The sequence below is a fragment of the Xyrauchen texanus genome, chromosome 18 (assembly GCF_025860055.1).
Source record: "Xyrauchen texanus isolate HMW12.3.18 chromosome 18, RBS_HiC_50CHRs, whole genome shotgun sequence".
NCBI classification, from domain to species: domain Eukaryota; kingdom Metazoa; phylum Chordata; class Actinopteri; order Cypriniformes; family Catostomidae; genus Xyrauchen; species Xyrauchen texanus.
In genome coordinates this window covers 3,168,270-3,181,530 of record NC_068293.1, presented here as the reverse complement: position 1 = coordinate 3,181,530, position 13,261 = coordinate 3,168,270, and the positions used below count along the sequence as shown (strand labels likewise).

Sequence of the window (13,261 nt, the reverse complement as noted above, 5' to 3'; positions counted from 1 at the left end):
TGAAAATCAATGTAAATAGTTCTCTTCAAGAAATGCACATGTATGTACATAAACAACAAACCTATACAAGGTACCTTTTGTTATTATGAATTCAGTGTTAGTAGTTATTAGATTACATTAAATTTTATTGTCATTTAGCAGAGTACAGGTACAGAGCCAATGAAATGCAGTTGACATCCAACCAGAAGTGCAAAGAAGCATTAAAGTACTGTTGAGTACTGTATTATGTGCAGTTATGTGGACTAGTTATCTACAAACTCATACAAAATGTCAAACGTTGCATCACAATGTTACAATTATAGGAGCCATGTTATTGTTGAGTGTAGTATGACAGCTTGTGTCTTTGTATAATAAATGTCTGAATTAACTCATGTATTTGTGTTCCTCCTGGCAGTGTAAAAGACAATAAATGACATGTAAACATTGTCAATATTTCAGACAATTCTGAAAGGTATATCACAAGATACAAAAAAACAAACAGCATAGTAAATTACAAAATATATAAGCAGTATATGGAAGCTCATAGAGAAAAATACAGTCCTTGGCGCTGGTAAACAAAAACTGTTCCACTCAAAAGACATGGCACAGCTCCTTGAACAAGTTTTCAGGTCCTGTGGTTATGATGAAATCTTCTAGCTTAAAATGTCGACTGCATACCGGGTGTTATCGGTAGGAGTGAAGTTCTCGCGTCTTATCTTGACAAGCCACTGAGCTCGTACCTCAGGCTGATGCGGAAAACGATGAAAACTTCAGAATTATACCTCAATGAAACGGCACATCGAGGAACACTACAATGTAATTTAGAGTTGCCAATTTGATACTGATATGTAAGATGTTTCTTATTTACTGTTAACATTTTACATACGGTACTCACTGATAGCTTGCCACTCACTCTTCCACAACATCTACATCGGAAATACCGGTAGTAACCTAAACCGGAAGTCCCCCCGCCCACCACGCAGATTTCGAACGTTCGTCGCGTCACCTGTGCACATAGCGAATACGGCCCTGAGGCCTGACGTTCCCCACCCCTGCTCTACAATATGTATATGAGTGTACACTATATAGTATGTCAGAGCATCTGTAATTTAGTGCTATATTACGTTAAGCCAGCCTCACACTATCCGATGTTTCCAGTGATTTTCAGGTGTGAGCTTTACTAAAGGGGTCATGTCATCAGAAATCAAATTTCACAACATGTATGTTAGATCCAACTAAGCTCTTAAAGGTGCAATATGTAACAATTTTCATGTAATAGTCACCTTTTTTTTGCCAATGTGTGAATGGCTTGTAATGCAACTTAAAAAATGAGACCTGTTCGAACTTTCTAGGTTGCCTATCAAAGCCTGTAGACTGATTTTTATGCGAAGGGAGTGGGTCGCTTTTGCCAGGAAAATCCAAAGGATGTGACGTTTATGCGTGCTCCTGAGTGCCTTGCCTTAGTGCTTCTCTTCCACTATTCAACAGTGACAACAAACTGCAACACTAGGTAACATTATCATGTCTGTCTCCCAGCACAACACCGACTCCTACACAAACTCAAGAGTAAGCCAAAAAAACAAAAACAAAAAAAACCATTTTTGTACTGAATCCAATCTGGATTAGCGTGAACGTGATCGAGCAAAAACTAGAGTGAGCATCGGCAGGGCATTTGATTCCTGGAGGGACGTTCGTTCAGTTTTGGGGATCAAAACAACACTGAATTGGTGTTCTTCTTATTGGACAGGTAAACCTACATAACTGCAAAGCATGTGAAATATAGTGCCATAAAGATTTATCTGTGTAATTTTCATTTTAGATAACTTGAACTTATCTGCTAACGCTGACGAATTGCAAGTTACCTTGATTCTAACTTTCATCGTAGTACAACATATAACATACAAAACATACAATAGTGCAACATAACAGTGCAACAGTAAACTGTCTGGTATAATTCAGTAGTATGTAGCTGTACGTGTGTATCAGTATGCTATGTTAGCTGATAAGTACTTTTAGTTCATAACTGTGCAATTTTAATTATGCTACCTCATCTGTCAGAATGATGTTGGTGAATCACATTCAGTCACTTTGTACGTTAGTTACATCATTGTTTTGTTCAATGCTCGCTCCCATCCCAATGGAGTGTGTGCATGAGCGCGAGCACAATCATCTTGTAGCTGGCTGCAGTTCATTTAACGGCCACAGATGTCAAAAACAAGAGTTTCTGAATGTTACATACTGCAAATTTAAAAGAGGTATTCCCTGTAATCTCAGAACCTCTTCTTCATATTATTAACTCCTCGCTATCCTTAGGACATCCTTAGGACAATGGCAGTTATTAAACCGCTTATCAAGAAACCACAGTTTGATCCTGGAGAACTGGCTAATTATAGACCGATTTCAAATCTCCCATTTTATGTCGAAAATACTAAAGATAGTATCCTTCCAAATATGTTCATTTCTACAGAGAAATAGTTTATATTAACAATTTCAGTCAGGATTTAGACCCCATCACAGTACACGGACTGCACTTATCAGAGTTACAAATGCCTTGCTCTTATCATCTGACGATGGCTATATTTCACTTCTAGTGCTTTTAGATCTTAGCGCTGCATTCGACATGATAGATCATGACATTCTCTTGAATAGGATAGAGAATTATGTTGGCATTTGGGAAACTTGCTTTAGCATGGTTTAGGTCATGGCAGTCATCTCAATACTAGATTATTGTAATGCATTACTGGGAGGATGTACTGCAAGTTCAATAAATAAACTTCAATGGTTCAAAATGTAGCAACCAGAGTGCTAATGAGAACCCAGAAATATGATCATATTAGCCCCATTTTATCGTTGTTAAATTTGCTACCAGTTAAATTTGTATTCATCTGAAAAGCTTTGAATGCTCTAGCTCCACAGTACTTAACTGACCCTCTACCACACTATATTCCATCATGTTCATTACGATCACAAGATTCTGGCCTGTTAATAGTCCCTAGAACATCAAAATCCACAAAAGGAGGTAAATCCTTTTCATATTTGGCTCCTAAACTATGGAATAGTCCCCCTAACACAGTTTGAGATGCAGACACACACTCTGAGTAAAGAGTAGTCTTTTCTAGACTAAAGACTCATCTATTTAAACAGGCATACACCTAATTTATCCTCCAACTCACAATTAGGCTGCTTTAGTTGGGTCTGCCGGAACCAGAAAAAATGATCATAATCTCTATAAAAATTGAATGGCATCTATGCTAATATTATTCTATTTATTTCCGGAGGTCACCAGAACCGGCTGGATCCAGCTCCAATCCTGCTTGGTGTTGGACTCCACTGCTACGTGTCACTGAATGATGAACACAAACTACAGCCGGTGCTAGCCAGACATGACATCAGTCTATTATGATGGGCTTCAGAGGATTAACTGATGCTAACTCCAACCATAAGACATGGGATACTTCAAATGCCATTGTCTGAAACTTGGATTTAGGATAGACCTCACCAAACCTCAACGAAATGACCTGCAGGTTGAACTGTGATGCACTTCATTGATCTCTGCCTGCATCACCTTTGTGTACTGATGAACTACACTTTTGAAATAGAATACAAAGACTATCAATTAACTGTCAACAAAACATTAAATCAGCCACTAACAAGGACAATACATCTATGTGAACTTCTGCAGTTAATCCAGGATGGACTTCAAAGACATTAATCATTAATTTTACAGTTCATACAAAATCTGTGCTTTAAACTCTGACCCTTAACACTTTATGACAGAAATGAACGTGGCTTCACTCTTTCAGTGTGTATGTGTGTGCAAGTGTGTATGTTTGTGTGTGGGCGTGGGCGTGTGAGAGAGTGTGAGCTTCTTGACCATGAAGGTACTTTTTAATTCAGAAATAACGCAAAAGCAACAAATGACGGATAAAAATAACCACAACGGTAACTTTACAACTCGTTCCCTTCTGTGTGACGGACAATGTTTATCTGCAGTGCAACATCTGGAGTGCCCATTCTGTGCCATGCGTAACCATGACATAAAAAGTACTAGATATATTTGAGATATTTGAGATCTGTTTGTTAATCAGCCAGTGGAAAAAGTGTGATGTGAATAGTGACATTGGAAGAAAAGACACTGACCTTTAGAGCTTGGGCTGGGACAGCAGAGATTCTGCTGTGATGATTTCAAGTCTCTTGTAAATTATTTTATAAGAGATTTTTGACAGATTTTTTGAAAACGCGGATTTTTGGTAGTTTCAGTGTATTGCTGTGCATGTAAATGCACTCATGTTTCAAAGCTGAAGCACACTGGAACTGCATTTGTCCACTGCGTTCTACAAATGTCAGACTTCCTTTGCTTGATCTAATGAGCCCTGGGGCTTCCACTACACCGGAGAGATCAAGAAAAATCATGGAGAAATATATTTACTCTACACTATTTGCACACTTAAATAACACTGTGAGCAAGTGGTGTGTGAAAGCTGTTTTCAACCGTGTGATAATCTTCTAACAGGCCTAATGAGTGTGAATAGACTGTCACTGCAGAATGCTGCCAAGTTACACAATCATGAGGTGCCATCAAACAACCAATCAGCTTTCAGCTGCTCAGTGGAGGTTGCTCACCAGACCGAGCCTTGTCTCTGTGTGAAAAGAGTTGGTTTTGTAAGAGACAACGGACAGACTTATTGTCTGTTAAACAGAAGCAGTACCCCTCTTTGATGTTGCCATCTTATCACCGCCAAACAAAAAACAAAGCAGCTGATTGGCTAAATCAAAGTATTCTCAGCCAATCAGAACAAATTGGAATGGCTTAGCCTACCCTGTCACAATAACTCAAAATGACTCAAAATTATGTAAACCTTACAACGGGGACTATTTTGATGTGCCAGAAGATACAAAATCTTTCTGACAGTCAATGTATCAAGGATAGAATTACTGAGGTCACATCATGAAAATGTACTACGAACAGTGATCATTTTTACAGTTCTTTATTTTCTTTTGACAAAAAGGTCCTTTATATTTAGTCAGTATTTCATCATGTCATGTTTGTTCATTTTAGTCAGTTTTAATTAGACTGAAACAACATTTAATTTTAGTCAGTGAAAATCACAATTTACTTTAGAATAATGTGCAAAATGACCTGTCAAACTGTAACAGACACTTTGATAAAATATTCATATTTAGAAATACTTTATAAACATTTAGGCAAATTTAAACATGCATCGCACATATATAAGATACAACAAAGCAAACTCCTGAAATAATAAATAAAGTATTAGTATTCTGAAGTATTAGCTACTTTTTAGAAGTTAGTGTATTTTAAATTTTTCATGCTTTACAGACTGTAATTTGATGTTTTTCTTTTTTATTCCAAATATGATCCAAAATCAATGTACTATAGCAGTTTTAATTAAACTTCATTAAGTTTGTCACACTCAATCTACTAAGGTTTTACTCAATTAATTTTCTTATGTTGGACCAACTTAATTTATTTTATTAATCATTAGTATATGCCAGGTGAGCGAATGTAAAGGCTCGTTCACACCAAAAATGCCAATCAAAATCCAGGGAAAATCTTCGCCTCCAGGTGCCAGTGAAAATCTTTGCCTTCTTACACTTGTCAAGGGTCAAAAAGCACCTACTGAACAGACAACGAACAGAACAAAGCTGCTTTACACCAGGCTGCTCCACGATGGACAGAATCTTTACCCTAAATCTGCTGACCCAGACCAGGAAAGAATTTCAGTAGCTGTTATGGAATGCATACGTTGACCTGAAAGTGGCCTTCGACTCAGTGAATCGAGCCGGACTGTGGAAACTGATGTTATCCATTGGGCTTCCTTTAAAGATCGTGAATTTGGTGAGGAAAATGTACACGGGCACGTTGAGCATGGTACAGAATGATAGCTTTCTGACTGACTGGTTTCCCATAAACTGCGGAACTGCCGGATTGCCCCCAACTTCTTCCTCCAGCCAATGGATCATATCGTGGAAAGAACTATCCATCATGATTATGCAGCAGTAACACTTGGCAATGAAACATTTACTGATCTGGAATTTGCTGATGTTGCCCTCCTTGCTTAGATGCTGGAAGTCCTTGTACTGTCTTTGGAGATTCTGGACAAGATGGCACGCCAGCTGGGTCTGCAGGTCAACTGGAATAAAACCAGACAACTGTTTCATCAAATACCTGCCTGTCATCTGTGCCTATTTCCAGAAACCAGCTGGAGTGGTTTAGTCCTTCACCTACTTGTGCTCACTGACAGACAATACAGCAGCGAACCTGATGTCTCAGGGCAAATTGGCATCACTTGCCAATGTTTTAATTCACTTCAAACAAAAATGTGCCTCTATGGCACCTACACTCTACCAGTCCTGCTTTACGAGCAGAAACATGGTCCTTAATTTACAACACTTAACCAGAAACTCAACTCAATCCACCAGTGGTGCTTGAGAAGGAGATTCAAGATATCCTATATCTCAAGTGTAGAAAAAATGCAAAGATCTTAAGATACACAGGAGAAGGGCTGATTATAGTCAAGATCTGTAGCTGGCAACTACAATATTTTGGACATGTCGCTTGATCAGCAACCAAAGAAGACCATGCACGAGCACTATGCACCATCATAAAAGGTCTCCCAAAGACGACCTGTTGGCAGACAGAGAACAACATGGACAAGAGTTATCAATTCCGATCTTGCCCCACTCAATTTCGTTCTCTTCACTCCCTGGAAGCGAGCTCAGCACAGAGCATACAGTGAAAAAGGCAATGCTCCTTTAGTGGGCATGCCGATGATGATCACAAAAGGAGGTAGATCCCTTACTGATTTGGCTCCTAAATTATGGAATAGTCTTCCTAACACAGTTCAGGATTCAGACACACTCTCTGTTTAAGTCTAGACTAAAGACTCATCTATTCTAAGTATGCACCTTATTAATCCCTCAACTCATAGTTATGCTGCATTAGTTAGTTCTGCCGGAACTGGAAACACTTATCATATTCTATAACTTTGCTTTAAAGTGAATGGCATATACGCTAATATTATTCTATTTATTTCCCTGTCTCAAACTCATACATACATATCCCAAGGTTACCAGAGTCTGCCAGATCCAGCTCCAGCCCAGCCCGATGTCCCACTCCCACTGCTATGTGTGTCACTGAGTGATGACTACTAACTGCAGCCTGTGCCACCGAGACACCAAGGAGCATTTCGATGATCACCGACTGCATTTCAGTCTTCTACGATGGACTTCACAGAGAAGTAACTGCTTCCAACTCTAACAGTTAGACCAGGGATACTTCACTGTCAACTGCCTGCACCTTGGGCTTACAATGGACTCTACCGAAATGAACCACCAATTACCTTGCTGACCTCTGCCTGCATCATCTTGGCCAAAGGATGGAATACACTCTCTTATAATAGAATACTCAGAAAATAAATTAATACCAACTACAGCCTTAATCAGCCAAATAAATGGACCCTGCATCTACATGCACTTCTGCAAACCATTTGGGATGGAATTCGTATACATTTAATCATTGATCTTATATTCTCCCAAGGTAATTTTTCTCCAACATCTTATAGAGTTTGGTGTTTCTTGCCACAGTCACCTTTTTAATAATGTTACTCATTATAATTGCACAATAAGGACTTCAATAGCATAATTTGTTGTTACAGGATCATTTCAGTAAAGCTGCTTTGAAAAAAATATGGTGCATTTCGCTGTAACATTCAATTTGGCTTATCTTTGAAAAATTAAACATCCACGATTGGATTGAATCGGTGCAACCCTAAAAGCAAAACGGCCATTTATAAAACCTGACCAAAACGGTGATCAGACAACTGTGATGAAATTGCACCGTTATCCACAACATAGCTATATGACTTTCAGATGTGCTTATGAAGACAGAAATCAAAGAAAGAGAAAAGAAAGAAATATTTTGATGTAATACATGTTTTGGTGCTTGTTCTTTCTAAACATAAGTGAACATATCACATTTCAGATTAATATTCAGTACAAACATTAATCATAAAATCTGTGCCCTTGAAATGCCATTTCCCACCATTGCTTATGTCCAGATTCAGCATCAGTGATGACTCTGACAAAGAGGCCCGCGAGGCGCCACTGTGAGTAATGAGTGCACATTTAAATCACTGCTGATTGTCTGATTATATGCATGAATTGAGATATATTCACTCTGTGCTTCTGTAAGCTGCTGTCCATTAACTCAGCACCAATCCCAGCTATACAGCATGACCAATCACCCACACACCTGCTTAAAGCTGCAGAGTGGAGTTCAGATGCATAGTAAAGACTGCTTTCAAACAGGTTTCCTGTCATGAACAAGTCACGGCTTTGACAAAAGATGGAATGTACTAGATTGTACAAGTTTATACACTCACCTAAAGGATTATTAGGAACACCATACTAATACTGTGTTTGACCCTCTTTCGCCTTCAGAACTGCCTTAATTCTACGTGGCATTGATTCAACAAGGTGCTAAAAGCATTCTTTAGAAATGTTGGCCCATATTGATAGGATAGCATCTTGCAGTTGATGGAGATTTGTGGGATGCACATCCAGGGCACGAAGCTCCCGTTCCACCACATCCCAAAGATGCTCTATAGGAGGATCTTTGTTGACATCTTTGTACGCATGCGCGAGTGGTTGTGTGGCAACAAAACAAACAGTATGGCGGGCTGTAAAGACGCGACGAGCACTTTCAAGAGAGTTAGCGGGCGAAATCCACAATATATAAGCACTTTAACATCTGAAGACCAGAGGAGGTTTGGAGAGAAGCTCAAAATTTGTATTGGTGACAAAATCGAAGTTATTCAAAGCCCATATGAGATCTGGGATGACAAAAAAGGTTGGTCCGACTCGCCCGTGTCTTGGCCACCAATCTGCTGGGGTGACATTTATTCTTATTTAATAGAAACCCCTGGACCCTTCACTCATGAAAGATTAAAGGCTTTCAAAAGTCTGGAGGCCTATGATTATTTTGTTTCTCGAAAAGTTGGGCCGATCTTTTCTGCCAAACAGAAAGCAGTGATCGTGCTAAAAGCAGAGGTAAGACCTGGCCAAGCAGAGTCACAGCGTGATTCGCATCTCCCGTGGGTGATCGCCAAAGAGAACGGCGAAATAATCACTGCGACTGCAAAGCCGGGTAAGTCTTCATTGATCAGTGTTCTTATTTATTTATTTATTGAAAATGTAGTGACTGTTGTACCAATTCAATTGTGTTCAGTGTGAGACTTTCAATAGCGGTTTGGGACACCTGAATCAGAACGCGAAAACATATGACTCGGTTGATTTGAGTTTTTTTTTTTTTCAATCTTCTATAAATACATAGTCACTAAGACTTACCATGAACAAAATGAGCCTCACAAACTTGATCAGAAGCTGCAGGAATCCAGGCTTTCTTCGGAGCGTCCAGGTTCAATCGCCTAATTGCACGCAACCATTTCTTTCGTTTTTCGCGATCCTTTTCGGAGGGAATTCGAAAAAACTTTTTTATCAGGCCCCCAACGAGCCGTACAATCGACCACACAGCAAGAGTGAACCATCCTCTTCTCTAAATCCTCCTCCAAATGTGCAAAACAATCAAATTACAGGTATCTAGCGGTGTTTCCTGCCACACGATTCCCATGATGCATGGTGGGGTCTTCTGCTGTTGTAGCCCATCCGCCTCAAGGTTGTGCGTGTTGTGGCTTCACAAATGCTTTGCTGCATACCTCGGTTGTAACGAGTGGTTATTTCAGGCGAAGTTGCTCTTCTATCAGCTTGAATCAGTCGGCCCATTCTCCTCTGATCTCTAGCATCAACAAGGCATCTTCGCCCCCACAGGACTGCCGCATACTGGATGTTTTTCCCTTTTCACACCATTCTTTGTAAACCCTAGAAATGGCTGTGTGTGAAAATCCCAGTAACTGAGCAGATTGTGAAATACTCAGATTGGCCCGTCTGGCACCAACAACCATGCCACGCTCAAAATTGCTTAAATCACCTTTCTTTCCCATTCTGACATTCAGTTTGGAGTTCAGGAGATTGTCTTGACCAGGACCACACCCCTAAATGCACTGAAGCAACTGCCATGTGATTGGTTGATTAGATAATTGCATTAATGAGAAATTGAACAGGTGTTCCTAATAATCCTTTAGGTGAATGTATGTGGAGCCTCTGGTTTTTAAGACATAATTTTTTGCATGAAGTGGTCTGTTGATCTGTCACTCCAGGTATTCCTCAGTTAAGGTCTTCTATCATGTTAAGTGATTTTGTAACTTTTACTAGAATATTTTTTTATTACAATTTTTTTTGTTGCTGAGAAAAACATCTTATCCTAGTCCATTGTCTATGTATGTGTTTGTGTGGGTAGAGTTTTATATTTTATATTTTACCACCAAACATGGAAATTGCCCATGTATTTTATTATACAGTCACCCTACTCAAATACTCCTACTCCATTTGCAATGTGTCTGAAACTCTTCAGAATACAATAAAATATAAAATCAACTACTAAAAAGTTGTACTAATTTACAAATAAAAAAGATAATTACAGTTAATTTTCCCTTAAAAAGATTAGTAGTTTTATAAAGAATATGCATCTAGATTTCACCTGGGTATTTTCAGAAGTTACATATGTGTTCTAGGGTTTAACCTTAGGCTACATATTAAATACATAAATCTTTAAAATCTTTGATACATTTTTAAATAACTAAGTAGTTTATACATTATTCTAGTGTTGTCACAATACAAAAATTTCAGTAGTCAGTACCGATACCAGTGAAATTTCACAGTTCTCGATACTAAATTTGATTCCACAGCAAAAATTTGCTAATATGGTAATGTGCTATTGAACACACTGCTTTAGCCTATTTAAAGTTACATTTCAAATGTAAATAATAAATTAAAAGAAATTCAAATGTAACTCAATTAATTATGTATTGCTTAAGTGTTTTTAAGCAGGGCTCTACTCAAATATATCTTTTTTTTATTATTTTCAAGAATTTCATTTTTAAAGTTTAATTAAATTTTAGCATACAAATGTACTAATAATCAAAGTAATTCCTTAAAAATTTTAAAACTTTAGTTTAAACTAAAGTAAAAAATAGAACAATTACTTTTCAACATGCCATTGCATTTTTTAATACAAATGCACTCCTGCTTGTGATATATTGCTTAGTTTTTATAATTACTATTATTATCATTATTAATTAATCATTATTATTATTAATAATATTACTATAGAGAATATAGCATTTTACAATACAGTTGTGATACATTTTTATTGCAATTACTTCAATTTCAGGTGCCAAGCTTTTATTTTGAATCGTGCTTTTATTTTGAATCGTGCTTTTATTTTGATGTGTGGTTTTGACGGAAGCTTCACTTCTGACAGATGAACAGTTTGCTACATGACCCAGTGTGATCGTTAAAGCACAAATACTATGATTTAATTATAAAAATATATAGTCTACATGTAAAGTGTTTACAGTGGTTTAGTGCTCTGCTCTGTCATCTCATACAACATAAATGATTCTCAATGTCTGTGGAGTATGAGCGGTCTGCTACACACGTTCATTTAAAGAACATAGCTCATTCAGACTAACATTGCAGCCTTTTGCAGTTTAATAATCACACTAGGACATAATCACGATTTTAATTTGATTAATTGTCCATTTCAGCGTGTGCGTACTGAATTGTCATGTTCGGTACTACCGGTGCTGTAGAAACACTGGTATTGTTACATCTTATTTAATTTAGTATCGACTTGTTACCGAATACCTGGTACTTTTGACAACACTACATTTTTCAAAACAGTTGAATACTTGGTTAAAATTGGGTCTTTGTCATTTTGCACATTATCGTCAATTAAAATTAGATGGCATTTTAGCCAGAGTAAAACTGACTAAAATTTGTGAAAATGAATATGATAAAATATTGATAAATTTAAAAGACAAAAAAAAAAAGTTGTTTAGAAGCTCATATATACTGGTAAGTTGTAGAGCAGCTAACTACTGCTTCAAAAACCTAGATTGACTGTAGTTGACTGTGAGTTTTGTGAGTTTTCAGGACTCGTGAGAACTTGTGAGTTTTCAGGACACACAGTATATCGCCCAAGGAGCAATGCAAAAGCAGAAACCACACCAAAACTGATCAAGGAACAGGCCCACATCAGGCTGACCCTTTTTTTGAGGTTCTCATCCTTCTTACATGCCAAAAACAACACATAAATTGAGAATTTAATAAGAAGTGTGGTGCGCAAGGCCAAGATGGCGATCATATTTAAAAGTAGAAATCATGTTCATAAATGTCATAACTGAACTCTTCACCGCAGCTGCACACGTGGCTGAGGTTATCTGAGGGCAAAATTAATTAAATCTCATCACAGTTGACTCTCATCACAGTCTACAAGCTGATCAAGAGCTAAATAATGTGAAGCGACAGACCGATATTTGGGCATTGGCCAATTATTGTGCCAACTTGGCCAATTCATGCAAGATTTGAAAGAATTAAAGTAAATGTGGTGTAAAATATGTGTTCATTGAAATTATAAATCTTCTTTTCTATCATTAAATATCAGCATTGGCCACACTTGTGTCTAGTTAAAACCCCATACTGGTCGATCACTTGTAATGGTCATCAAGTATCTCACCCTCTCCTCCAGGCCCGTCTCTTCTCCGGGTGCGTCCTTGCCATCGGGTGCACCTCTGCAGACGGGCGGGGCTTTCTTCAGCGCTGGCTCTCGGTTCAGGGTGGTGTAGCCCACATGCTCGTAGATGGGGTTGATGGTCATCTTCGATATATACTCTGCTGCTTTGGTCTCGATGTACAGCGTGATGAGACCATCCGTCACCAGGTCGTGGATCGACTCAAAGCGCTTCTCCCCCACAAAGTGCTTTCCATCGTAAAAGAGTCTGAAGTTTCGGGTTTGATTCCCAAAGCTGAGAGAGAGAGAATGAGTGTCTGTGAGAGCTGTAATACACAGCTGTGAAGAGATCTGATGTGAAAATGAGAACATGGACACACACACACAGGAACACGTCTGGTTGTGGGCCTATCATTTTCCTGTACTTGGCTTTTAGTAGTTGTGGAATGGAGAGTGAAGAGCTCGTATATAAAAATCAATATAAGGAACAGACACTGTTCCTCTAACACACACACACACACACACACACACACACACACACACACGCACAGACGCACACAATTCATGACCTGGTTTACTCTACACCACAACACACATATACATATATATATATATATACACTGTATAAAA

The 13,261-nt window shown here is 38.3% G+C and overlaps 1 protein-coding gene across 11 annotated transcripts in view; it reads right to left on the bottom strand.

The window, feature by feature from the left end:
• Positions 1-13,261, bottom strand: part of LOC127658714 (N-chimaerin) — a 139,467-nt gene that overhangs the window by 51,607 nt on the left and 74,599 nt on the right. For all 11 annotated transcript variants that reach the window (XM_052148159.1, XM_052148166.1, XM_052148163.1 and 8 more), the window contains one exon: positions 12,638-12,926. In XM_052148159.1, the coding sequence (XP_052004119.1) occupies positions 12,638-12,926 (289 nt within the window). The remainder of the gene's footprint in view (positions 1-12,637; positions 12,927-13,261) is intronic.